The sequence below is a fragment of the Dama dama genome, chromosome 14 (assembly GCF_033118175.1).
Source record: "Dama dama isolate Ldn47 chromosome 14, ASM3311817v1, whole genome shotgun sequence".
Lineage (NCBI taxonomy): Eukaryota > Metazoa > Chordata > Mammalia > Artiodactyla > Cervidae > Dama > Dama dama.
In genome coordinates this window covers 75,067,615-75,093,681 of record NC_083694.1, presented here as the reverse complement: position 1 = coordinate 75,093,681, position 26,067 = coordinate 75,067,615, and the positions used below count along the sequence as shown (strand labels likewise).

Genomic DNA, 26,067 nt, shown 5'->3' with positions numbered 1-26,067 from the left:
ATGGGATCCCCAGCACCACGGACCAAGCAACTTCTTGAGGACACAGAGTCTTAAAATACTCATTTGAAGACAAAACCATGGTTCTAATAATTTAGCAGAGAACCAAAATAGATAGAGTGACAGTCTTATCTGCAGGTAATTATTTTTAAAATGCCTCATTTAAGAAATTATCTTTATATCTGGATCATGGCCAGAGTAAGTTGATCTAAACATCAGGGTTACACTTTATTTATGGGAAGTCCAAGGTCTATGACTTAAGCAAATGTAATCTTACAATTCAATGTATTTAATGAGATGATTTTTTCCTCTGAGATTATAGTAGTTGCATTTAAACTTTTTAATAGGCAAGAACCAGAAAAAGCATGAACAAGATAAACATGAAAATATCTCCCAACTTCCATTTTGGTAAAAATGGTGTAACCATTCAAAGTCAATCAAGGTCTTTCTTTCAATGTGCTGGACAGCGGGGAGTGGGTGCTGCTCTGGTCATTGGGCAGTGCACGGCTGGCTGTGTCTCCTGCCTTGTGGCAAAGGAGAAAGGGGCAAGGGTAAAGGGGCAGAGAGCAAGGGCTGCAAGCACACGGGCGGCAGCGTTACTGCGGGAGGCCCGCCGCAGCCTTTAGGGAGGTGGGCACCACGAATATGGCCAGGCGTCAAGCCTGACACAAAGCTGCTCCTCTCAGACATTACACAGAAGTGACGAACTTCAGGCAAGGGTACAGGAGGCGGGAAGGAATTCTGTAGCTGCCAGGAACAGCAAGGCATCACTCCCACCACGGAGCTCTGGCACCCGCAGCTCAGAAGCCATCACGCCTGAGACACGCGTCTGTCTTCACTACAAAGTAAGCTCTGAAAGGACATGGATCTCTGATGGTCTGCTGATTCACCCAAACCACCCGGAACAGTGCAAGGTGCTCAATGAACAGCTCTTGGAAGAAGGGTACTAAGCAATGGTGTGACGCTAAGAGGCCCTGTGATATCGTCCTGAAGCAAGGGACACGTGTACAGCTGATAAAAGGAAGTACTTTTAATTTTATTTATCTACTAAAAATTTTACATATATGTTGGCTGCACTGTGTGGCACACGCAGGATCCTAGCTCCCTGACCAGGGGTTGAACCCACACCCCCTGCAATGGGAGTGCAGAGTCTGAACCACTGGGCCACCAGGATATTGCCAGGAGTTACTTCTTAAAAGGTTCATTTCTAGACAACCTTAGTATTTCCTTCCCCCTTTCTTTCTCAAGGTTGTGCCTCAAGCTCTGGGATGGGAGGACCCTTTCTTCCCAGAGCCCACAGCCCTGCTGAGGGCCCAGAAACACTTGCCAGCTCCTTCTCCACTTCGCTAACAACTGCAGGACCACAGATTAACACTTTGTATTGAAAAAGACACCTGTAGCTAACAGCGTACATTAAAACAAAACAAAATCAGCAGAAAAATCTAACAAAACTATTTTGACTGAAATTACAGTTAACTTTGTAAGCTTAACACGGCTAGACTGTTTCTGTACCTGGCTGTGTGTTTTTTCCAACAACCTTAAATCAAGGGAGTACCTTTATGGAAGAAGCTGCGTAGAGCATGTCTTCCAGGGTGAAATGGCAACACTGGTTTAAATATTCTTGGCAAAATTCTTGGATCAGCTGCAGGTTATAGAGGCTATCAGCCAAAGACATGGTTTCTTTCAAGCAAATGTCTTCAAATAAGAAAAGAACAAGGATTAATTTTGATAATACATAGTTTGTACTCATTTTATAATTAGTAACTTAATACTAGCACACAACTACGTAGAATCGGATCACACACACACACACACACACACACACCCCTATAAATGTAGCAGTCACCACACAGAAAGACTTAGAAACCAGCACTCCTTCACTCAACTAACTGCCCTCCTAGAATGACATGTAAATGTTTTTCTTTAAAAAAAGCCTTCATTACTTATTAGATATTACCATCTTAAATACCTGTTACATCTACCCACACTTGAGAAATACTTCAGTGGAACACTTACCCTCTAGCCTGACGACACCAGGACAGTAAAAATGAATGAGGGCGGCCAGCGCACAGCCGTCCGAGCCGTCTTTCAGTAAGTTTTCTACCAACGGGATGCAAGGCAGTTGCCTGAGCAAGGTTTGCTCCTTCCTGTAGCGAGCCTACAACATAAAAAGAGATGGGAGTGAGCACTAACCACCGTACAGGAAAGACACAGTACTGCAGGCCCCAGTGTGTCAGTGACAGAGTGTGAGTCAGGAGAGACGGCAGCTCTCAGCCACACCTTCTCTCCTGACCAGCACCACTAGGCCTGTCCTCACCCACAGCACACGGCTGTGAAGCTAAGCGCTTAACCGAACGCCATGGGGCTCATTTATATGAATTCACTCAGCCTAAGAATTTAAATACAAGAGCATCACAGAATGGATTTTGGACATTTGAAATGTCCAAATTATCAGTTCTGTGGCTCTGCAGATGATAAAATTTGCTTTAACATTAGACTTAACTTAGACCGCACACTCTTGTATAAAAAGATTAAGACTGGAGCTTAAAGACTGAGGAGTTGTCAGCGTCAAGGACAGCCAGAGGAGTGTGAAACTACTCCTAAAGGAGACCTTGCAATAAGAAACGTCACTCTGAGGAACTAGAATCAGACCACAAAGAAATCCTGGATTCTCAGCTGAATGCTGAGACAATGCAAATAAAGTGTAACCACTCTGAAACTGAGAAAACCCTCCTGGATGAGGTTTCATTAACCCAAAACAGAGCAAGTATAAGGTTTCCGCTCCCTCTCAGAAAAGCAGCAGCTCTTGTTTTTTAAAGACTGGCTGGTGCGACCGATACAAACTTGTAAGACAGCTCCCTAAAAATGAGACCTGCTCTATAACTGAGCGTTTACGAGAAGGCGCTTCGTCAGTCAGACTGAGTGCCTGGGCTCAGATCCTGCTGCTGTCACTTCTCAGCTCTGGCATCTTGGGCAGGTTACCTGAATGCTCATCTCATGGTTCCTCATCTGTGAACTGAGGATAATCACAGTGCCTACTTCACAGGACATGGAGGACTAAGAAAGATGATGAACGTCAAGTGCGATGCATACACGGGCACACAGTCAGCAGTCACCAGAGGTCAGCTATCTTTAGCTACTAGCTCTCCTCAAGCCGAGAAAAATCATGCTGAAGACTTAATGAAAATGCACACTGAACTATTTCATTAGCAAAATTTATAATTATAGTGGTTACTGATGTTTGAATACAGGTTTTTAAGAAATCAAAACTAATTTTTCTTCTATCTAAACTGATCATCTCTATTTCATAATTAAAGTATAATTATGAAATATAATATTCTGGTGAGAATAAAAATAGAAAAATAACTTACTGAAAGAGATTTACTATTTGGTGGTGAAGTCAGATTTCCTATTTACTATTTGGTGGTGAAGCACACACATTCAAGGGGAAATATTTATTCCTATATCACCCTCACTGGTTACTCAAGAACAAGATTCATGGAACATTTTCCCTTGTGAAGAATTTCAGAGGAGATTGTTCTTAGGAATCAATCAGTAGGGACTAGAATCTGTATTTAATGGTATAGCGCACCTATATTCAGAACAAATCGCATCCATGCACTACAGAAATTCTTCAGTTGATTTTTGTGTTTATGTAATCGTTAGTAAACATCCTCATTTCGCTGCTGGTGGACAGTTTAGAACTCAAGCACGAAAATCAGGAGTGAGGGGGGGTGGCACCCGGGGCCTCGCCAGCCTTCCGCTGCCCCTCAGGCTTCCCGATCCCCCCAGCCCCACTTCCTTGGGCCGGTGAGAGACAGAACGCAGTCTCTGGAAACGCTCTCCAGTGGCTGGGCTCCACGCCAGACGTCCCGGGTCTCCAGGGCCCACGGCCTGGAGTGGACTTAGCCGAGCGCCCAGGGTGACGGAACAGAGAACTGAGCTGTGTGCTGTACCCTGCTGTGCTCTCCCGAGGAGCACACGCACACAGCTTCCCAAGGCTGCAGCCACAGAGGCCTACGACCTGGACCAGACGATCCACGGTTTCTAAGTGGCCGGCCGCAACATCTTCCTGAAGATTATGCTTAGAAGGCGTATCAGGGAAACCAACTTTTAATCTTGAAGTCGTGTGGTTCTCCCAGAACTTCTGGAATGTGCTTGGTGCTTTAGAAACGTACTGCTCTTTCTACAGACCGAGACATCTCGCATTTAAGAGGGATGTATTTTTGATCTCTCAACATTGTGGTGGACTTCTAAGTTACATGTCTGTTTCTAAGGGTGAAAAATATTTAAGTGGTCAAACCCCCAGAGTTCACCCAGAAAGATCTACTCTTCAAGTCAAACCAGAACTGATTCTGTTAATAGTTTAGATTCAGTAATGAGAGGGACACAGAATCTGTCACTTTTTTTTATTACACAAAAAGTATCTTCTAATGGTCAGGCCAAAAGGAAATGATTCTTTCAAAAAGATGACTTTAAATACAAATAATTTACATGTGTCATTCATACTCGCTTTTACTGACATTATTAAAACCAGTACAAATCTATACCCACACTTTCTTCTTACCTGGTTACTGCAAGTCTGCAAGTACTGACAGACCAGTTTACACTTTAAATTATCTTTAAAGCTGCTAATCCAAACTTTGGCTAGATTTTTTAGGTCTTTCTATTCTGCACTATGATCAAAGACCTTACAATTCAATCTCCACTTGTGACTAATGGAATTACATGAAATGACCGTATCAGCATGACACAAACAATACAATGACACTCTACGATGACATCTCTGGAGAGTGAGCTGAAGAAGCTGGGCAAACTTACAGGAACCAGTTTCCAAAACCATTTGGAAGGAGACTTCAGAGGAGGCAGCAGGAGAAAAGGGAAAGTGAAAGGGAAAGTACATCAGCATTTTTTAAAATTAACAAGTTATAGTAAAGCTTCTGTTACTGGAGCTCCAAGTATACAGTTCTCAAAACATGTTTTTTCTCAAAACACTTTTAAACTGTTAATACTTGAAAATTTAGCTTAAAATGTAGAGTTTCCTAGTGATAAAGACCACCACCTTCTCCCCCCAACTCTGCTCCCAACATGGATATGCATTTTTAGGATACCCTGGACCTTCTGCATACTTTGGCAGCAAAGAACTTTATTTCACAGCTCTGGAATCACACATCATATTAAAAAATAAAATATATAACACAAGAGGGAGTAGAAAGATTCCAGGGTTGGACTTGCAACCACTGAAATTCTTAGACATTAGGAAGCCAAGTCTTTGTCCCAAAAGGAAAAGAAGACTGTTCCATAAGTGTATGGATAAGGGCAAACAGTAATGTAGAATTGAACATGATGATTATTTCCCTTAATGATATAAAGAATTTCTTCCAATTAATGGGAAAGAAAAACAGTTGGCAATTCCTATCAATATTTTTATAGGATCTCTAAAGCAAGTAGCTACTAACACAAAGAGACTATAAATGTTATTATTTTTACTATCCAGGGGTGTCTCAAAGAATATAATTTTATGCCTTCAAGAAGATTAATATAATAAACTCACAATTTCAAATAATTGAATAATTTGTGATTGTTTATATTTCCTAGCACCGGTCTTTTTTTTTGCAGCCTTAAATAAATATTTGTTAAAATGAACCAAACTAAATGGGGTCTGAGTTAAAATTTGTACTAAACTTTTATGCAGAAAGTTTTTCTTACAGAAATTAACAGTAAAAATAAGACTAACTGGAAAAATAACATAAATAACATATATTTAAGAACTTAAAAAATCTGAAAAAGTCATCTTAAGAGTCAGAAAAATATCAGCTTCCCACAAAGAGATAACATTTCCAATAAGGTTTTCTTGCTGCATCAGAAGAGTAACCCTAACAGTCTGTCACATGTGTTTTAACCTCTCGTTTAACCAAAGTCTCTGGCGGCTGCACCTGTAACAGCCGAGAAAAGCACACAGACAGGGCAGGGGGCCCTGAGGACTGTCCGGGTCCCGGTGACTGACAGCATGTCAAAACGGGGGTCTTCCTGTGTTTGATACTAGAAGAATCCATTATATAGAAATTACTAGGGACTATTCAAAACAGGTGATGAGCAAAGGAGTTAGTCTGTATTTCTTGTAAAATATTCAGTACATGAACTTTTTACTAATCTAGAAAACTCTGACACAGCTCCCAATGACTGGAGCTGGGAAATCTGAGCAACAAGTGAACACCACAGACTGGATTGTAGCCCCAGTACAGACAGACAGACAGACAGACAGACACACACACACACACACACACACGAGTCCAGATTGCTACAAAAACTGACTGAAGGATGGAAGGAAGTGGACAGGACACAGTCTCCCTTAGAGGAAGGTTCCAAATGATGCAGGTGCTTGGCCCTGCAGGGAGGGAGCTTAACTTCTCTCTCCTGCAGCGTGGGCTGGACTGAGTGACCCACTTTCAAAGAAGACAGTGCTGACGGGGGAAATGGAAACTTTACAATGAAGGACGCGACTTTAATGAACCAAGTGATCACGCGGACACCATCAGTGACAAGCCGTGTTCATGTCACGTGCTCCCTGATGTGAAGAGATGAGGTGTGAAACCACCTCTGTGATGTTCTTCTCTGAAAGCCCATGCACCAAATGTCATCACAAGACACAGGAGACAAACCCCAATTCAGGGATGCTGGATAGAGCACCTCGGCAGAACACAAACCGGTGGGATCTAAAAAAGTCTGTGGTTTAGTCACTGTTAATAATGCACCAGCGTTACTTTCCTGTTGTTGACAAAAGGGCCATGATTATAATAATAAGATGCTAACATTGGGGGAAACTGGACAAAGTTGTACTATCTTTGGGATTGCTCTGTAAACTAAAATTATTCCCCAATGCAGTTTATTTCAAAAATAAATACACACAAAATTAGACGAGGCCATCAAAAGGTGCAAACTCCCAGTTAGCTATGAGGTAACAAGTAGCAGGGATGAAGCGTGCAACACGGCGATCAGCACTGCCGCGCGGCACATGTGGGGCTGTCAAGGTGGGTCCCAAGAGCTCTCACCACAAGGGGAGGCGCTTTCTCTGTTTCTTCAGTGGTGTGTCTCTATGAGATGATGGAGGCTCACCAAGCCTATTGCGATCATTTCACGACGTGTGTGAGTCAGACCATGATAATGCACACCTTAACCTTATACCATGCTGTGTCAATTAGATCTCCATAAAACTGGGAACGAACAAATGAATAAGTGAATAACCATGGACAGAAATATATGCGTTTAAACTAACAATCTATCAGTTCATACAAGTAATAAAGAGATGACAGGCGGATAAACAGACGAGCTCAGACCTGCTTATAGTATAAGCCTAGCTAACAAACATGGAAGAGATGATGGTGCTAGAGTGTTACCATTTTGTAGCCTCCACAGTAAAAGTGACTGAAGTAGGTGTCACCCACAAATGCTAAACCTAGGATGTAGGGAAATGCTGAAGAGGAATAGGGTATTTACAGTCTCAAAGTATCTCCTCTCAAATTACTACAGAAGGAAAAATAATAACCACGGTCAAAAAAACCAAATGATATCTTAACCAACTGATCAAAATTATTTTCATCTAACAGGGGCGAACGGCTATCATGTGCCTCTGGATACAATCTTGTGAGAAGGAGACACTTCACGTCGTATCTCAGTCTTAAAAAGCACAGCTTAATCTAACTGCAAGGAAATGCCAGTAAAAATACCAAATTGAAGGATATTCTATGAAAATGCCCTGCATTCTTAAAAAATGTCAAGGTCACAAAAAAGAAAAGCCGAGGGACTGTTCCAGATTCAAAATGATGAGAAAGATACACATTTAAATCCATTATATGATCTCTGACTAGATCCTAGTGTAGAAAAAAGTATAAAGTATCGATACAATTGGGATGACTGACAAAACTAAAACACAGGCTCTAAGTCTGATCAAAGCACACTGCTGACACTAAGTCACCTGTCCTGCGGCTGTGTGAGTGAACAGCTTTGTTCTTAGGAAATACCGAAATATTAAGGGGTGAAGGGCCATGATGTATGAAACCTTGTTTCAAATGTTTCAGAAAAATGTATGCACATACATATTTGTGTGTGCAACATGTAACACAAGGGCACACATGTAAGCATAGGAAATGTTACAAAATGTTACCAAAAGGGCATACAGGGTTCTTGCAAACTATCCTTGCAACTTTTTCTAAGTCTGAAATATTTCAAAATAAATGTTCTTAACAAGTTATATTAAGTCCATACCAATCCAAATCTTTGTAGGGTCTTGTGTCCAAATGCACAAGACTGATTTACAAAGCTGTTAAATCTAATTTTTACAGTCCTCTTAGACAAAGATTAAAATCATGGTATTAGGTTATCTAACTCATATATAAGTCACTTCAGACCAAATCATCTTCATAAAATATTCCTTGGAGAAAAAAAAATCATGGTACCATCTCTGAATTTTTAAAATGCTTAAATATATATATACACATGTGAAAGTTTATGATAGCCAATTACTTAAAATTTTCACTAACCTTTCATTTTGAGTCCCTTACGTTTACTACATGTAAACTGAGCATCACTTTAGTTACAGAATTTAGGAGCCACTCATCCAAACTTTTAGTTTTTGCAGACACAGGAGATAAGGTCCACGGTAGGGATGGGCCCTGGGAAGGGCAGTGGCAGAATTCTCCTGACCAGGACCAGGGCCCACTTCCAGCAGCACTTGGGACAAGCTCCTTAAGAGAGAGAACACTGGACTTCACGTCGCTGGCTTTAACCCTTAAGTGACTGTTAAAGTAGGGCTGCCAGATTTTGCAAATAAAAATACAAGATGCTCATGCAACTTATACCAAGAAATTATTTATCTGAAATTCACTCTTTAGAATCAAAAGGAGTAGCAGAAGCCAAAAGAGAAACTTGAAAGAAAATAAAGAAAATAACATCAGTAACCTGTTTAATCAAAACATTTGCCTAGGACACTATTTAAAATGCCTCCCTCTTAAAGCACCACCCAGTCCAACAATCAGAAATAGATGGTCAGATGATGGTCTAATAATCTACTGAAATGGCTTTGGAATTTTAATTTTGGTCCAACACTAATAATATACAGTACAAGTATCCCTCAACAGAGCGTGTGTTTTACCCAGAAGATAGATATAGAAAGAAGCTTCATAAAATGAACCCTATTGAACATCTGAGCAGAGAATCGCTAGACAGGACAAGAGATCAGACAGTCCCCATGCAGCACCCCAGGCTCCATCCACAGGAGGGAAGTGACAAAGCCCAGGCTTCTGCCCTGAGAGCACCAGCTGAGGGGGCAAAGGGCACGGCGGCCTCTTACCAACGGCACAGAGAGGAGAGAGAGCAAAGCACTCGACCTCTCTTCCCTAAAAGGAGAAAAGGTTGGGGAATTTGCTTTGCAAGAATGAAAATCAAGAATACAGTGATTCTATCTGTAGCCATACGGTTCGAAAGCTGACACGCCCACAGACAGTAAGAGAGCGAGACTGGCCGACCTTGTCCGTGCGTGGCCGCGTGTTCCCTCAGGACCCCTGTCCTGCGCAGTGAGATGCTGTGACATGAACACCTCCCCACACACCTTAATGAGAACAAGGATAAAACTCATTTGAAAATGAAGGTACTGCACCCAGCACACGGCACAAATCAGTCTATGAAACAGACACAGGCTCACAGACAGAGACCTGAGCTGCGGTTGCCAAGGGGACGGGGTTATGGAGGGGTGGACGAGGGGCCACGTGCAGGATGGGGGGGAACAAGGTCCTCCTGCACAGTGCAGGGGACTGGATACTCAGGGTCCTGGGATAAACCACAGTGGGAAATAACAGAGACAGCATGTCCATGAGCGTGACAGGGTCACTGCTGTGCGGCGGAATTTAACACAACGTTGTAAGTCAACTGTATTGCAATAAAAAATTAAACATAGAAAACAAAAGGGAAGAAAAGAAAATGAAGGCACAAATGCTGTGTTCGTGCTAAATAAAAATGTGCACTAAGCCAAATATTTAAGCGAATCGCACTAATTTATTCATTCACTCGCTCAACAAATCCTGGCTGTGAAATGTGTATGTGCAATTCCATGGGACCAAGTGCCGTGAAGTCAGAGTGGTGATCCAGTTGTGTATGGATTCCATACAGCTTGTCTTTCTTAAAGGTTAGTGAAGGCCAGGAAAGCTCAGCGTGCTGCAGTTCATGGGGTCACAAAGAGACATGACTTAGCAACCGAACAACAACAACTTCATCTACAGCTGACTGGAACAAACAGCAACTTTTCCCATAGAAACAATGTTTACTAGATCCTCTGTAAAATATAAAACCTGTTTAGTTCATAATGTGTGTGCAACACAACAGAACTGAGCCATTGTATGTAACAAACAAGGTCTCCTCAGAAGCCCCTTGACTCAGGATGCTGCTGAACCTGATTTCTGATCAGAGCTGGGGCAAAACAGCAGACAGGAGTAGATCCGTCTCCAAGGCAAGGGTTTCTATGCCTGAGGGCAGGAGAGGGCGAGGGGAGCAGTAAAGGGCTGGGGAAGGCAGCGGGTGGGGCCCACCTCCACTGGGGAAAGGTCAGCCTCGGGAGCAAGAGGGCGAGAGGGGGTCAGGTGATCCCAACACCAAATTCAGGCAAAGCTGCTGCTCTTGGGCAGAACCTCCCTAGCAAGGCTGCTTACACACAAAGCAACCCTCCCTTCCTCTCCTCTTACAGAGCATCAGTGGCCAGCAGCCTTTGTCCAAGATGAAGAGAAGTGCTGCATAATAAAGATACCCAAAATAACCCAAATGGGAAATAAAGTCTCTGAATAATAGAACTTCTTATACCTCAACTGAAATGCTGGACAGTAAGTTTCAAGAGCTCTCCCTATAACACATTTTAGAAAGTGTAAGATATACTATATTGCAGGAAATACACTTTAGGTTGCAGTATACAACAAACACACAAGTCTTCAGAGAAGAAACTTGTAAAAGCCTGTTCAAGAATTTTTAAAGAATAAATCCACGTCAGTGTTTCTTCTTCCTTCACAGAATAACCATGTGTACAACTTACAATTCCTGGAATAATTTTAGAGGTTGGTCTTATTACAAGTCACTATACGGTTGATACATTGGAAATTGTTTTCTTGTTTCATAACTCTACCAAAGGCAGAACCATTGTTTTTGCCAAAAGAATCTCAGAAATTGAGCTCTAATCATTAACAATCTTTCCTAAACATCATCATCCAGTTTTTAACTTCATTCTGCACTTCTACTTACCTGGCATTTATGGCAAGGTTTCCTAGGGTATAGTTAAGATCACCAAAAATAATCTGATGAACACAACTATGAACATTTCCCCAAACAGCATACACATGTGAACACAGGCTCTCATAAAGGCACTTTTTCCCCCCCTAGGAACATGCATGTACCTTCTGACCTCCTGGAGTTTCCACTGCGTGATGGTCTTTCAATTTCTGTTCTTGTTCCATTATATCCTTCAAATGTTCATTTACCTTAAAATATAAAAATATTAATTTTAATTTATAGTCAAATATAACAATAAAATAACACCTACTTAAAATGCCTGTGTTCAGATCTCTGATGTCAAATATCAGGCCCACTCAAATGAACAGAACCTCATTTTCCCAACAAGAAAAAAGTATTTTACAGTATTTACAGATGTTTTGTTTGAAATCCTAAAATTAATTCATTACTTTACCAAATACTTGCTGAGTACCTACATGTCAGGAGCTAGCTAGAGTGCTGGGAAAAAAGGGACTTGATAACTTCAGTTTTGATGCTTGCTGTAGTTTAGTCACTCAGTCATGCCTGACCCTTTGCGACCCCATGGACTGGAGCACACCAGCCTTCCCTGTCCTTCGCTATCTCCTGGAGTTTGCTCAGACTCATGTCAACTGAATTAATGATGCCATTCAACCATCTCATCCTCTGCTGCCCTCTTCTCCTTTAGCTTAGGAAACAATACAACTATTTTTCTGTAAAAATTTTCACAATCTCTTTTAGGACTAATAAGTGAACTATTTTCCTTAAAATTCACGTTTTCATTATCAGTAGAAAACACTTTGTTTGGATTAAATTCTTAACCTGTGATTTCCTAGGCATGTCCCTGGATCATGAGTGGGGTTTAGTGTGGTCACAGGTCACAGTTAAAATACATGAAAAACTTTTGTATATAGGAGCTTCTCAGGGAGAAGATCTAACTTATCAGATTGTTCAAACAGCCTATAATTCAAGATGACTAAGAAACAATCTGTCAAATATTTCTTGAGAATAGTTTAGATAATTTTGGATTTTGAGTTACTGATGTTAAAGTCATTCCAACAACAATAAATAAATGCTCAAATTAACTAATAATGGCAATCTAGAAAATATGAATGCTGTTATCAACCATTGTAAGCTAAATCAATAATTTTTTAAAATTCTGTTGCTTGAAATTCAGTTCTGTGCTTAAAAAAAAGGACTGAAGAATTTTAATTTATGATAAACTTAGTAGTTACTAACAGTCTTCTCTACCCATAACTCTACCCGAGGCGTTACAAGGAATTAACAGCACACACACTTGCTTTGGTGTGTTAGGCTGCTGCATGCCAGATCTCAGAGCATCGACTCACTCAGCTGTGTAAAACACTCTTCCTGAGAGACGGCAGAAGCAGAAATGAGCTGGCTCTGGCTCGGAATCCCCCACTCACAAGCTAGGACCTGATTTGTTGGTATCTCTGAGCATGGTTGCTGGTTTGAAGGAAACCTACTCCATGCGTGGTTTGGGGGATGATGGCTCTGAGACGGTCCCCAGGGATCCCGGTGTGGGCAGGGCTGAAAATTTGCTTCAGACCCACCGTGGTCGATGTGCTTGCTTCCACTGAGAGCGCGAGCTCTTTGTGGTCGACACAGAGGCCAGGGTCCCAGCTTCCCGGAACGGGCAGAACCACGGCCTCATCCAAGCAACTCTCGAGGCCCAGCAGAGGCCCGGAAGCCAACGAGAGGCCAGTGAGGCCTGCAGCCTGACTCGGGTCTCCCACCTGACAGCTTCTTCTTCTTTCTCTAAGGCTCAGCTTTCCGGCACAAGCCTTTCTAACTACATTATTTATTTATGGTCTTACACATGTCACTCAAGCAAACCTAAAAATCGTCTAATTGGCAATATGAAAAACTTATTTCATTCCTGGATGCAAAAAAAATTTATGCAGCACCCACAGAGTATATTCCCTACTCGGGAGTGCTCTGAATTTTGTACTAATCTGATATCAACTAGGTTAACCATAAAATGTAATGATAGATTTTGCAGAATACATAAAATCTGTTTCCACCATTTTAACCATTTTTTTGGTTTTTTTTTTAAGTCTAAAGGGAACGGGAACTGTTAAGTAAGACTGCGTGACTTTAATTTGCACTTTGACTTAAAACAAAAGAGTAGTGGAGTCTGAGTCCGATTGGGCTGCTACAACAAGAATACCAGAGGCAGGTGGCCTGTGAGCAATGGAAATGCATTTCTCGGATTCCGGAGGCTGGGAAGTCCAAGGTGCCAGCAGACTGGGCCTGGTGAGCCCGCTTCCTCACACGCAGAAGGGGCAAGGTGGCTCTCTGGAGTCTCTCTCATGAAGAGAGCAACCCTACTCCCACGTGAGGGCTAGCCTTCAGGACCTCCGAACACCAGCACATTGGGGGTCATGAGGTCAACATTCAACTCTGCAGGGGGCACAGACTTTCAGTGCAGAGTGGGGAGGCACGGTGTCCATGGTTCTAAGACCACTGCTACCCAGGGGAGCATCCACCTTGTTGATCCAGTACATGACGGCGTCCTCGATGTCGTAGGGCAGGTCTGTGGCCTGGAAGAAGGCCGAGTACTGCTGCGCGCAGGCGGCCACCTTCTCCACGCTGACCATCTCCACGGTGTAAGCCATCATGAGGGTGTCGATCATGGCCAGGTGAGCGCTCTGGAGACAGACCGAGAACCACCGTTAGAATCACTCTGAGAGACGGCTGCTTTTATACTGTTAAATGTTACTAACATTGCCTAACAAATGGGAGCGGAACTAAAGGCTATGAACAATAAGCCTTGATAAGAGCATACGGGGTACACACAGGCCAGGGGTGAGCTCAGGTAACCCAACCAGTTTATCACTCAGATGCTCCCTGAGGATCTCCATTCAAGGCGCTCATCATCTCCTACTCAGAGGAGGCTCCTTGTCCTGCTTTTCCTGGTTTTGAGAAGGTCACGATCATTTACTCAACAACACGACTGCAGACTTCAGCATCACCTCTGAGCGAGCTCTCTCTCGTCCGCAGGGAGCCGTGTACAGACTCCACTCCTAAACTGCCCTCGAGTCTCACCTCCTTGTCTGCCCAACTCCATTCCAGCTCAGACACCACCACTTCTCATCCTGAACAAGGCAAAGCAGCCCCTGCTTCTCCCGGCTGCAGCTTCCTCCCCATCCTCTGCATCCACCACAGGACTGCTACTCTTTCCTTTGCTGCTGTTTTTCAAGAGAAGTAGTTTCATACAGAAATGTTACATTGGGGCGGGGGCAAGGGGGAAGGTCTTAAAATTTCCCAACATTACAAACTTCCTAAAGTCGAAAGCACCCTGTCCCCCTCCTACTCCCCAAGCAGTGTCCACGGTTTGGAACGTATTCTCACCAAAAACTGTACTCCCCCACCCCCCAGGTAGACACTCACACTGCCTCCTGCCCTTTGGCATCGTAAACACACCACCACCCTGCATTTCTCCAGGGATGACTTTCACTGTGGGCTGCTGGGCCCAAGGGCAACCACACGTGCAGTTCTGAGAAACAACCACGAATCTGCTCGCTAGAAGGGTGGGGCAGCTTTCATCTCCCCACCCAGAGTGTTGCCAAGGGTGCCTGTTTCCCCACATTTTTGGTCAACATCAGACATAATGCACTTTTAATCATCTGTTATCCAGTCTGGAGGTTAAAAACCTTCCCCTGTTCAGACAGCACATTTCTCTGATTAATGAGGATGGGCATCTTTCCATACGTTTAGCAAATATTTGTATTTTTCCCTCAGAAAACTGCCGGCTCATACCTCTGGCTTATATTTCTCTGTGAGATGGTCACCTTTCCTTCTGTATTTCTTGATCTGTAAGAGCTCATTATTTATTAGGTGTCATTTAATCATCAAATACCTTTTTCCAGCTTATCTTTGGACTTTCTACTTTATTTGGAATGTAATATTATATTAAGAACCAGAGATAAAATTGCCAACATCTGTTGCATCACAGAAAAAGCAAGAGAATTCCAGAAACACATCTACTTCTGCTTCACTGACTACGCTAAAGCCTTTGACTATGTGGATCACAACAAACTGGAAAATTCTTCAAGAGATGGGAATACCACACCACCTTATCTACCTCCTGAGAAATCTGTATGCACACTCAGAAGCAACAGTTATAACCAGACATGGAACAACAGGCTGGTTTCAAACTGGGAAGAGTATGTCAAGGATGAATATTATCACTCTGCTTATTTAACTTATATGCAGAGTACATCATGAGAAACGCTGGACTGGATGAAGCATAAGCTGGAATCAAGATTGCCAGGAGAAATATCAATAACCTCAGATATTCAGATGACACCACCCTTATGGCAGAAAGCGAAGAAGAACTAAAGGGTCTCTTGAAGAAAGTGAAAGAGGAGAGTGAAAAAGTTGGGTTAAAACTCAACAGTCAAAAACTAAGATCATGGCATCTGGTCCCATCACTTCATGGCAAACAGATGGGGAAACATGGAAACAGTGACGGACTTTATTTTTTTGGGCTCCAAAACCACTACAGATGGTGACTGCAGCCATGAAATTAAAAGACATGTACTCCTTGGAAGAAAAGCTATGACCAACCTAGACAGCATATTAAAAAGCAGAGACATTACTTTGCTGACAAACGTCTAGTCTAAGCTGTAGTTTATGTAGTAGTCATGTATGGATGTGAGAGTTGGACCATAAAGAAAGCAGAGCACCAAAGAATTGATGCTTTTGAATTGTGGTGTTGGAGAAGACTCTTGAGAGTCTCCTGGACAGCAAGGAAATCAAACCAGTCAATCCTAAAGGAAATCAATCCTGAATATTCATTGGGAAGACTGATGCTGAAGCTGAAGCTCCAATACTTTGGCCATCTGATGCAAAGAACTGACTCACTGGAAAAGACTTCAATGCTGGGAAAGACTGAAGGCAGGAGGAAAAGGGGACGAGAGAGGATGAGATGGTTGGATGGCATCACTGACTCAATGGACATAAGTTTGAGTAAGCTCCGGGAGTTAGTGGTGGACAGGGAAGCCTGGTGTGCTGCTGTCCACGGAGTTGCAAAGAATCGGACATGACTGAGCGACTAAACTGACTGAACTGAATATTATATTGCAGAGAAGGTCTAAATATTGAATATTTACTTGGTAAAACCTGCCAATCTTAATGTTCTCCTCGATGACTGCAATTTCTCCCAAGTTTACAAAAGGCTGCACACCCCCCAAGAATATAAGAAAACTATACTTTTTTTTTTATTACCTTAAATCCACGTGGAATGACTTCTGAAGATGTTATAAACTGGGGACTAGTTATGTTTCCAAATCAGAGATGCCATCATCTCAATGCTCCCATAAAGTCGACTTCATCTTCTACACAGTAAAGTCCAAGCTCCTTAAAAAGGGGAGCGCTCTTTATTAGCTGGCTCCACCCAGCAATCCAGCTTCACAACCTACATGTCCCTCCCCCGTCTACACTCCCTTCAGAGCAGCCGCGGCAGAGCTCCGCTGTCCCCAGGCCTGTTGCCAGCTCCCCGCCCCAGCCTCCTCACTGCAGGCGAGTCCTGCTCCGGGTCTGAGTATCACCCTCTCGGACTCCCTTTCCAGCTCGTTCTCCCTGCAGAGCGAGGACAGCACCCTGCAGAGTGCTGCTTGCACCAGCACGAAACCCTCCTTTTCTCTCAGTTTCACTGAGATGTCACCGACACAGCGCACCGTGTGAGTTTAAGCCTGGACACACGGCACCGTGAAATGACGAGTGCAAGAGACTCAGTGACAGGTGCACCGAATCCTGAGAATCCTGACATGGCCACGGGCCACGGCATCTTCACACAGCCCCTCGGACGAGGCTAGCGAGCACCGCACAGACTGGCTGGCCACAGGATGGGCACTGGCTCCCTGGTGAGAGAGGGAGACCCCAAGGGCAAGGGCATCTTCGGAGCTACCTTCGCATCCCCTGTATCTGACACAGCGCCTGGCAACAAACAGGGGCTGAAGGAAGGAACGGAGCTAACCTCCTGCTCACTGTAAAGAGGGAGGCGTGAGCTCACCTCTGGAGGTCAGGACGTAGGCTTGACTCGGAGGTGGGGACCGGGGCACTGAAGACTCAGCAGTGCTGACGGGAGGGCGGGGGCCTGTCCAAAGCGGCATGCTTGATGACGGCCAACAGAAGACCAGTGCTGACTCAGATGCTGCGCTGAGTACTTTGCTAACACACCAGCTCTTCCATTTCAAATCTGTTCTGAATTAAGACTGGAGATAACATACACCTTTTCTAACCCTTAAAGCTCGGAAGGAAGCATCACTCATGCTCTTAACGTGAGGAAGCGGAAGCTCTGAAAATTAAATGGTCTGTTCCAATCCGTGCGCTCCTTCTACTGTGTCATACAGTTGGCAGAAATTAAATCAGCTAGCGAGGCAAGAAAGATGTTCTGGAAATGATATATAGACATCATACTCAAGAAAGAAAAGCAAGCCTATGAACTTCAAGTCGTATTTTCACACACTCCGCCTCCCTGTCAGGCTGCTACTGTCCGGGGACCCTGGGTCTTCCCTCAGACTCGGGGGGACTCGGTGTTCACCCTGTGTGCCCTTCACGCAAGGGTTTACGCGCCCTCTCTGCTCACCTGAGCCCTAGGGGGTGGGACTCTGTCTTTCTCAGCTCTGCTCCCAGCACAAGGGCTATTAGCATTCCAAAGCATAACTCTACTGAACAAACTGTGGAAAAACATCTCAAGAGCTGTAAAACCATTCACATCCTCTTCACTAAGACTCTTTCTCCTGGCAATTTATTCCACAGATAAGATTTAAGAGAAAAAAAAAGACCTGCATGAATGAAATTGACCATTACTCAATTTTATGCAAGAAGAAAGGAAGCAATGGTACAGCCACAATGAAGAATTCATGCTCTCCTAAGCTATTTAACAACAGGAGAAAATGTGCTCAACACAATACGGAGTGGAAAAAGCAACACCTGTAATAATGTTCACAAGACAAACATGCACATGGGGAGACATACGTGTGTGTACATACACATCCTGAATACACCTATAATATACATAAGATGGGAAGAGAAAGGAAAAGAATAAAAGTAAAACTTGCTTAGACATGACCCTATAATAATATGCAGAACATTACATATAATCAGTAATATATTTTCAGAACAAACTTCATCTCATTGATTACTTCAAAATACTCCTAAATTCAAGAACAAATTTAAAAATTATTCCACTACTGTGTTTACAGATATTTCCATAAGATGTTCACCTACTTTTAAACTAAGAATCTTCAAATTTGAGTATTATTTTTTTACCCCTTAACTTTATAATGTGGAGAAGTAATTTAAAAATTATGTATAACAGAAACTGTATACATAATGAATCTAGAAAAGATCAACAGTGAAAAATAAATGGTAGGCTACAATCAATCCATCTGGACTGATTTATGTCTCTAAATTAAATACACACGTTCAATATTTTACCCCAAGAATTAAGCCAAATAGTAACAGCAGCCTATTTGGCCTGGAGAATCCCAGGGACGGCAGAGCCTGGTGGGCTGCCGTCTATGCGGTCGCACAGCGTGACTCAGCAGCAGCAGCCGCCGCCAGCACTGAGAGCGGCGCTCCAGACAGCGTTTCCAGCGGCGCTGTGAGACGCGCGGTCACGGGCCAGAGCAGGGAGCGGCCGGCGCGCAGTGAGAGCGCCAGGGGGCGCCCGCCCGCAGCCTGCGCACCTCCGGGCGCTGCCGGAGGAGGCGGCCACCAGGAGGCAGCACAGAGCCTGCCCGGGAGCAGCGGCGGAAAGGCTGGGTACTTCCTGCATCTCAGTGAAGGCGAGGACGAGGCCCAGAGCTCACGGAGCCGCTAGCAGCTTCCAGAGCTGGGTTACAGGGTCACGTTACCTCCGACCAGTGGAGTCTGGACAAGAATCAGTCACCTGCATGTATCAGAAATGAAGGTTAAGGCTGCTAAATAAAGAGCACTGCAGTGCTGCTGGCCAGACGGCTGCTAACGAGCCTCACCGATGAATGAGGCCCAAGTTCTACTACTTCATGGCTCTTGATATTCTTTTATCAGGTGCAGATCCAGGACCAAGAGAATACTTCCTGAACTGAACTCCAGCCCTGTGGCACAGTGGCCAGTGCCCTGGGCCCACGCCCCCTGCAGGGACGAGGGGGAGGGGGACAAAGTTAACAGACCAAGAGGAATGCTGAGACCTGGAATGATGCTGCTAAGATGGTTCACAGCAGCACACACACATCAACCAGTGTGCCAAAGTTAATTCTGGTTCAGAAAATGAAATTTTACACATCGTTTATTTATATAAACAAGTTTACCATAATTTTCATTTATCCTTAACTTACACAGAGACACAAGGAAAACAGCACTTAAAGCCCTACTGAGACACCGCTTCCCACCAGGAAGACTGTAATTAAAAAGTCAGATAATAACAGCCACCAGCGAGCACGTGGGGAGGCAGGAGCCCTCGTGCTCCGCTGCGGGGGACGTCACAGCCGCTGTGAGGGTGGCGGAGCCTGGGAGAGTGCAACACAGGGTGCTCGCAGGCACAGCGCCCCCGCCCTCAGCTGGACGGCGGAGGGAACCAAGAAGCGTTCACACAAAAGCTCTACACAAACACCCGCGGTGGGATTACTGTAGTAGCCAAGCAGCACCAGCGGATGACTGGGTGAGCAAAAATGATGCATCCATGGTATTCTGAATGGAATGTAACTTGGTAAAGACCGACAAACATGGGAACCTGGTAAACAATGCTGAGCGCGCACACACAGACTCTATTACTCCATTTATATAAAATGTCCAGAACGGACCACTGTAGAGAGACACAGAGCAGGTCAGGGGTTGCTCGGTGCTGGGGGTGGGGAGAATGCTTCTTTCTGATGAAACTGTTCTCACAGGGACTGTGGTCAAGCTCACGCCACTCTGAATACACAAGCCAGTGCACAGGACCCCTGGAACGCATGAACTGCACACTCTGTCAGACACCTCTCAGCTGCTCCCCCCAGTCACACTAATTGCTGATGCCCCGGTGCCCTGAGGGGCCGCCCCAGCCAGGGGACGGCGCATGCGGAACGCACGAACTGCGCACTGTCAGCTACGTCTCAGCTGCTCCCCCCGATCAAGTGAACTTCTGACGCTTCCCTGCCTCCTTGCCAGTGTGAACACCTCATCAACCACCTCAGCTCTGAGGCAGGCAGTCAGCCATATTCATGTGTTTGCAAAGTGTCCTTCAAAGGACTTCAAGGTGAAGCAAAACTGATTTTTTTAGACAGCCTTGTATTTTAGACATTGTTAAAAAGTGAATTAAACATTTGTTTATTACCATAAGTTTGCTTTCTATATAAATTTAAGTACAAAATATTTATGTATGAATTGATGATAAAAATAAATATGCTAAATTAATTCTAGTTTCCTCCCACAGATATTTATGTTCACTTTCTTAAGGCACTAGCTAATTGTATAAAAGGTATACAGTTTACTTGAAAAGATTATCATTTATGATCTTTCTTAGATAACCTTAATTATTTTAATAGCTAGAATGAGAGGTTGCTATAGTTGGTATGAGAGTAGAAATGTTCCAGAGAAAATTTATTTCCAATCATAATGTCTGTCCTCCTGTATGACAAGATCTTAGCACACCAAACGCTCAGCCTGTTGTGGGAATCCGCAAGCAGCCAACAGTCAGGGCTCGGCACTTTCACCTCCACGCCCCTGGGTTCAATTCCTGGTCAGGGAACTAAGATCTCACAAGTTTAAAATGAAACAAAAAACAACTGGCCTATCAAACGTAGGCTAGTCCTAGGGGCAAAAAGCACTGGCCTTCAAACAAAGGGAGAGCACCACTGAGCAGCCCCCAGACAGAGGCTAACCCAGACGGAGGCAGAGGACCACCGAGCGGGCCCCGGACGGAGACAGAGGACTGCCGAGTGGCAAAGGGCTGAGCTCTAACTGCAGCAGGATTGGGGCTGTCCCAGGCACAGCAATGCTGCACCCAACCTCCAACCTGTACGAGACATGGATGGGGCGGTCACTCTGCTACACCGCGGGGAACACGGGCTACACCTGGGGCCCTGGCGAGGGAGGCGCCATCCAAGAGAGCCAAACCCTTCACATGACATTTGCTTGTGACCACACTGAACTGACACTGCTACTTCCTACCGGGTCAGACATGTGAAGAAAGAGAGAAAGGCAAACAGTAGGGTCACCAGCAGGTAACTCAGCACAGTGATACCTGCTCAGCGGCCATTTAATTCTGCCTCAACTGGACGAGTACCGCGTGCCACACCGCAGAGCAGGCGGGGCTCTCTTCAGTCCACGTCTAAGGGCGCTGAGCACCTGCCCCCACTCAGTCACTTCCATGTGGTGACTCGCATCATCACCCAGGGGAGAACTGCTTCCAAGATAATGTTGAACCAAACTGAGATGAAGCTTTACTGCAAAGGGATGTATGCAAGACATAGCCCAGCCCAGCAGTCTTCCAAAACTCAAGTCCCAGACCAACGAGAGACACGGTGGTATCTCCAGAGCGGCTCCAGCACTTCCTCTGGACCACACTTAACCTCAAGCAGGCCTTCCCTGGCAGCCCAGTGGTTCACGACTCCTTCATCTAGTGCAGGGGTAGAGTTTGATCCCTGGTTGAGGAGCGAAGATCCCCTATGCTTCGTGTGGGAAAACAGAAGCAGTACTGTAATAAATTCAATTAAGACTTTAAAAATGGTCCACCTCAAAAAAAACAATTTCTTAAAAAAACATTATTCAAAACAAACAACCTCAAAGGGCAAGTTACGGACGCTAACTAAGGCTCTGTCAGGCGGACACAGACAGGAAGGGCAGCCAGTAGCAAATAAACACGATAAACAAAGGAAGTGGCTACAGCGGAGGTTCTCAGTGTGGCCAGCCATCAAAAATCACGCACCTCCTGGCCCCGAACCTCATAGGGCCCAGGCCAGCCTCCTAGCAGGAATCTCGCCTCCACAGCCCTTCATCGCAGCAAACTGACCGTGCCATCACCCCAAAGCCAAGGCTAGCGGGCGCTTCCGAGAGCCCACCCCCTTCCCGGGCCTGCACCTCCTCCGGTCCGGCAGCGCCAGTGACGGCAGGAAGAGCGCTGGTGTTCAACCCCGACTCCACACACGCGACGTCATCCCGGACAGGGCCCTCGGTGTCCTTGTGTACAAGTGGGGTGACCGAGGCAGCCGCCATTCCCATCAGGAGGCGGGCCGCGGAGGGGACGCAAAGGCGCCGGGACGCGGGCCGGGGGAGGGGGCACTAGGGGCGGCGCCAAGGCCACGGCGAGAGCTGTGTGCTGCCGGCGCTGTCCTCGGACCGGGCCCTGGGCAGGCGCTCGTGGCAAGACTGAGGCCGAGTGTCAGTTCTGGGTGACTGCGGACTCCTGCGATACGTGTATGTTCTTCCAGCACTCAGTTCCTCAGTCGTGTCCATGACTGTGTGACTCCATGGACTTTAGCCCTCCAAGATCCTCTGTCCACTGGATTCTCCAGACAAGAGTAGGTTGCCATTTCCTACGCCAGGGGATCTTCCCGACCCAGGGATCAAACCCATGGCTTGGCAGGTGGAATCCTCACCATGGAGCCACCTGGGAAGCCCTGTCTCTACCGCAGTGTGTTCAGACGAGATCAGGTGCATTCAGGGTGGTGTGGCCGGGGACGGCCTGTGTGTTCCTACATGGTCGGGGTGCAGCAGCCCCCCTGGGATCTTGAAGAAAGGGCCTAGAAGCAAGAACACGATAAATGCGCCTGTACCCAGATCCTGGTTTCTAAATAACATCTCCTCATTAAAATAAACCCAAGCCTCTTTAGAAAACAGCTGATTCCAAGTCAGAGACAAGAAAAGCACAAATGAAGCTTGGAATATCTAGTTGTGTCAGAAAGAAAAAAGGATTTAAAAACTGTCAAAAGGATATAGAAGCCAACCTAAAGGGGCACCCACTGGCCAAACACAAGCCTGCATGAGTATAAAAAAGATGAATGACAAGAATGAAGTACAACACACTAAAAAAAAAAAAAAAAAAGAATCTATGAGTCCACAGTGACAGTCACTAAGGGGGAAAGGAGGATGGGAAAGCTTGTCTTCACAGAGCAATGCTAGGTAGAAATGGACAAGGAATGAGAGAATTCTTAAATCACAATATCACAACCACCAATGCAGTCACTGATTCAGGCAGAGCCCATCCCAGAGATGCTAGAACCACAAGAGGGAGCATCACTGGGGAGCATAACATGCCAATAAATGTCAAAACATCAGCCCACATGACACCTCCATGCTTCAAAGGAAACGTGGTCACCCTCAGAGTCTCCAGTAACGGGACACGATGAGACTGATTCAACACCACCCTGGTGTGTAACACACACTACCTACCCATGTCTTGGAATTCATGTCCTATAGCACACCACCTATTCAGGTCATGGCATTCATGTCATGTAACACACACCACCTACTCATGTCACAGCATTCACGTATATAACACACACCACCTATTCATGTATGTAACACACACGCCTACTCATGTCATAGCATTCACGTATATAACACATACCACCTATTCACGTATGTAACACACACGCCTATTCATGTCATAGCATTCACGTATATAACACACACCACCTATTCACGTATGTAACACACACGCCTATTCAAGTCATAGCATTCACGTATATAACACACACCACCTATTCACATATGTAACACACACGCCTATTCATGTCATAGCATTCACGTATATAACACACACCACCTATTCACGTATATAACACACACGCCTATTCATGTCATAGCATACATGTATATATAACACACACCACCTATTCACGTATATAACACACACGCCTATTCATGTCATAGCGTTCATGTATATAACACACACCACCTACTCATGTCATGGCATTTGTGTCTAAAGATTGCAATCTGAACCTCATCAGGAGGAAACATTCCTCAAAAATGTTAATGTCATGATTTAATAATAAAATGGGGGGGGGGGGGAGGTAACTGTTCCAGACGTGGAAGAGCAAAAAAGGCAGGACAACAACAGAAGTAGATGATCTCTGATTGGCTTCTGATCCGAAAAGGGTTAAAGTAAAGCTATAAAGAACATGTTGGGCACAATAATTGGAGAAATAAGACTACGGATTATGTATTAAATAATAGTGTAGCAACATTTAAATTCTCAGTGTAACCATGGTATTTTGGTTATACAGAAAAATGTCCTTCTTTTCTTTTTTTTCCTTGTTTTCATAAGATACTGAAAGGAGTGTGTGTGTGTGTGTGTGTGTGTGTGTGTGTGTGTGCAGACAGAGATAAGAAAGGAAGAGGGCGGAGAGAAGCAAATATGGGAAAATCTGAATGTCAATTATTCTTTAAGTCCAGAAGAATGAAAAGTTGAAGAAAAGGCAATTTAGAAGCAAACAAAACCATATTCATTTTCCACAGACCTGAGGAAGTACGCTTACACATGCAGCCTTGTATAGACTACACTTAAGTCAACTGAGGTCTAAAGATGAACATACAGATCTTATATTGATATTTTTATCTCACAAAATACTGTGTGCAGAGTAAACTTTACGTGATACTCAGCCTAAACAGGAACTGCTGATACACACAAAGAATAAGCTGTTCCCGTTTACCTTTTTAACACCTAAGTAATTGTTGGTGGCTTTCTTCTCAAACCATACCTCATAAAGAAAGCATTCCAAATATGTGTTTGTCCATTAAGCAAGTCATCAGATAGGAATAGGGGAGTGTATGGCCTTCATGGAGTTCTCATCAAGCAATACTTACCAGTCCTTTTGCTACAATTGGATATAGAAACTGAGGAGGTTTTGATAAGCCAAAAAGAAAAAAATAAAATCACGTGAAAGTGAAAGTCACTCTGTTGTGTCCGACTCTGCGACCTGTACAGTCCATGGAATTCTCCAGGCCAGAATACTGTAGTGGGTAGCCGTTCCCTTCTCCAGGGGATCTTCCCAACCCACAGACTGAACCCAGCTCTCCTGCATTGCAGGAGAATTCTTTACCAGCTGAGCCACCTGGGAAGCCCAAGAATACTGGAGTGGGTAGCCTATCCCTTCTCCAGCGGATCTTCCCGATCCAGGAACTGAACCAGGGTCTCCTGCACTGCAGGCAGATTCTTTACCAGCAGAGCTACCAGGGAAGCCCCAAAAAATCAACATCAAAATCTTAAAGAATGACATGCCTTCAGCTGAGGTCTCAGAGCAAACACAGAAGCACCCGTAGTGATCTGCTGGTACACGGAGCGCAAGGACACAAGTGCTCTCCAGTTAGAACACCGTCCAGAGGAGGCAGGCCTCTGCAGCACCCCTTCCAGGAGCAAGTCATGCCGCAGAAATGTTAGGATCTGAAGTGACAATAAATTTTACTTTTGTAGTCATTATTCTGCTTTACTACACATTCAGTAAACACTTTTAGAACAATATATACTTAAATATACTATTTTGAATTAATTCATACACTAATATTCAGTTTAGGAAAGACTCAGGAAGAGAAAACAGGACAACAGAAATGGATCACACTTGCTAAAGTTTACCGACCCCTTATCACAGGTCAAGTGCTGCATGAGATGCTCCCCGGCTGAATCTAAAGAGTCCTCGCCATGTGCAGGGCAGAGGGCAGGGTCCTTCCTGACACAGCTGAGAGACTGGAGCCAGAGTCTCAGAAGCAGTCCCAAGTCAGACAGCGACGTGCTGCCGGCCTAGCCTGTCCTGCCCTGCAGACGCAGGGCTCCACCGCCACGAGGCTGCCTCA

The 26,067-nt window shown here is 44.7% G+C and overlaps 1 protein-coding gene across 2 annotated transcripts in view; it reads right to left on the bottom strand.

The window, feature by feature from the left end:
- The window catches only part of CAMSAP2 (calmodulin regulated spectrin associated protein family member 2), a 91,943-nt gene that overhangs the window by 23,933 nt on the left and 41,943 nt on the right, over positions 1-26,067 (bottom strand). Inside the window, exons 3-7 of one of the 2 annotated variants that reach the window (XM_061161109.1) lie at positions 13,794-13,955; positions 11,430-11,513; positions 4,819-4,851; positions 2,014-2,155; positions 1,553-1,692 (exon numbers count right to left, since the gene is read on the bottom strand). In XM_061161109.1, the coding sequence (XP_061017092.1) occupies positions 1,553-1,692; positions 2,014-2,155; positions 4,819-4,851; positions 11,430-11,513; positions 13,794-13,955 (561 nt within the window). The remainder of the gene's footprint in view (positions 1-1,552; positions 1,693-2,013; positions 2,156-4,818; positions 4,852-11,429; positions 11,514-13,793; positions 13,956-26,067) is intronic. The other variant, XM_061161108.1, reaches the window with a different exon arrangement.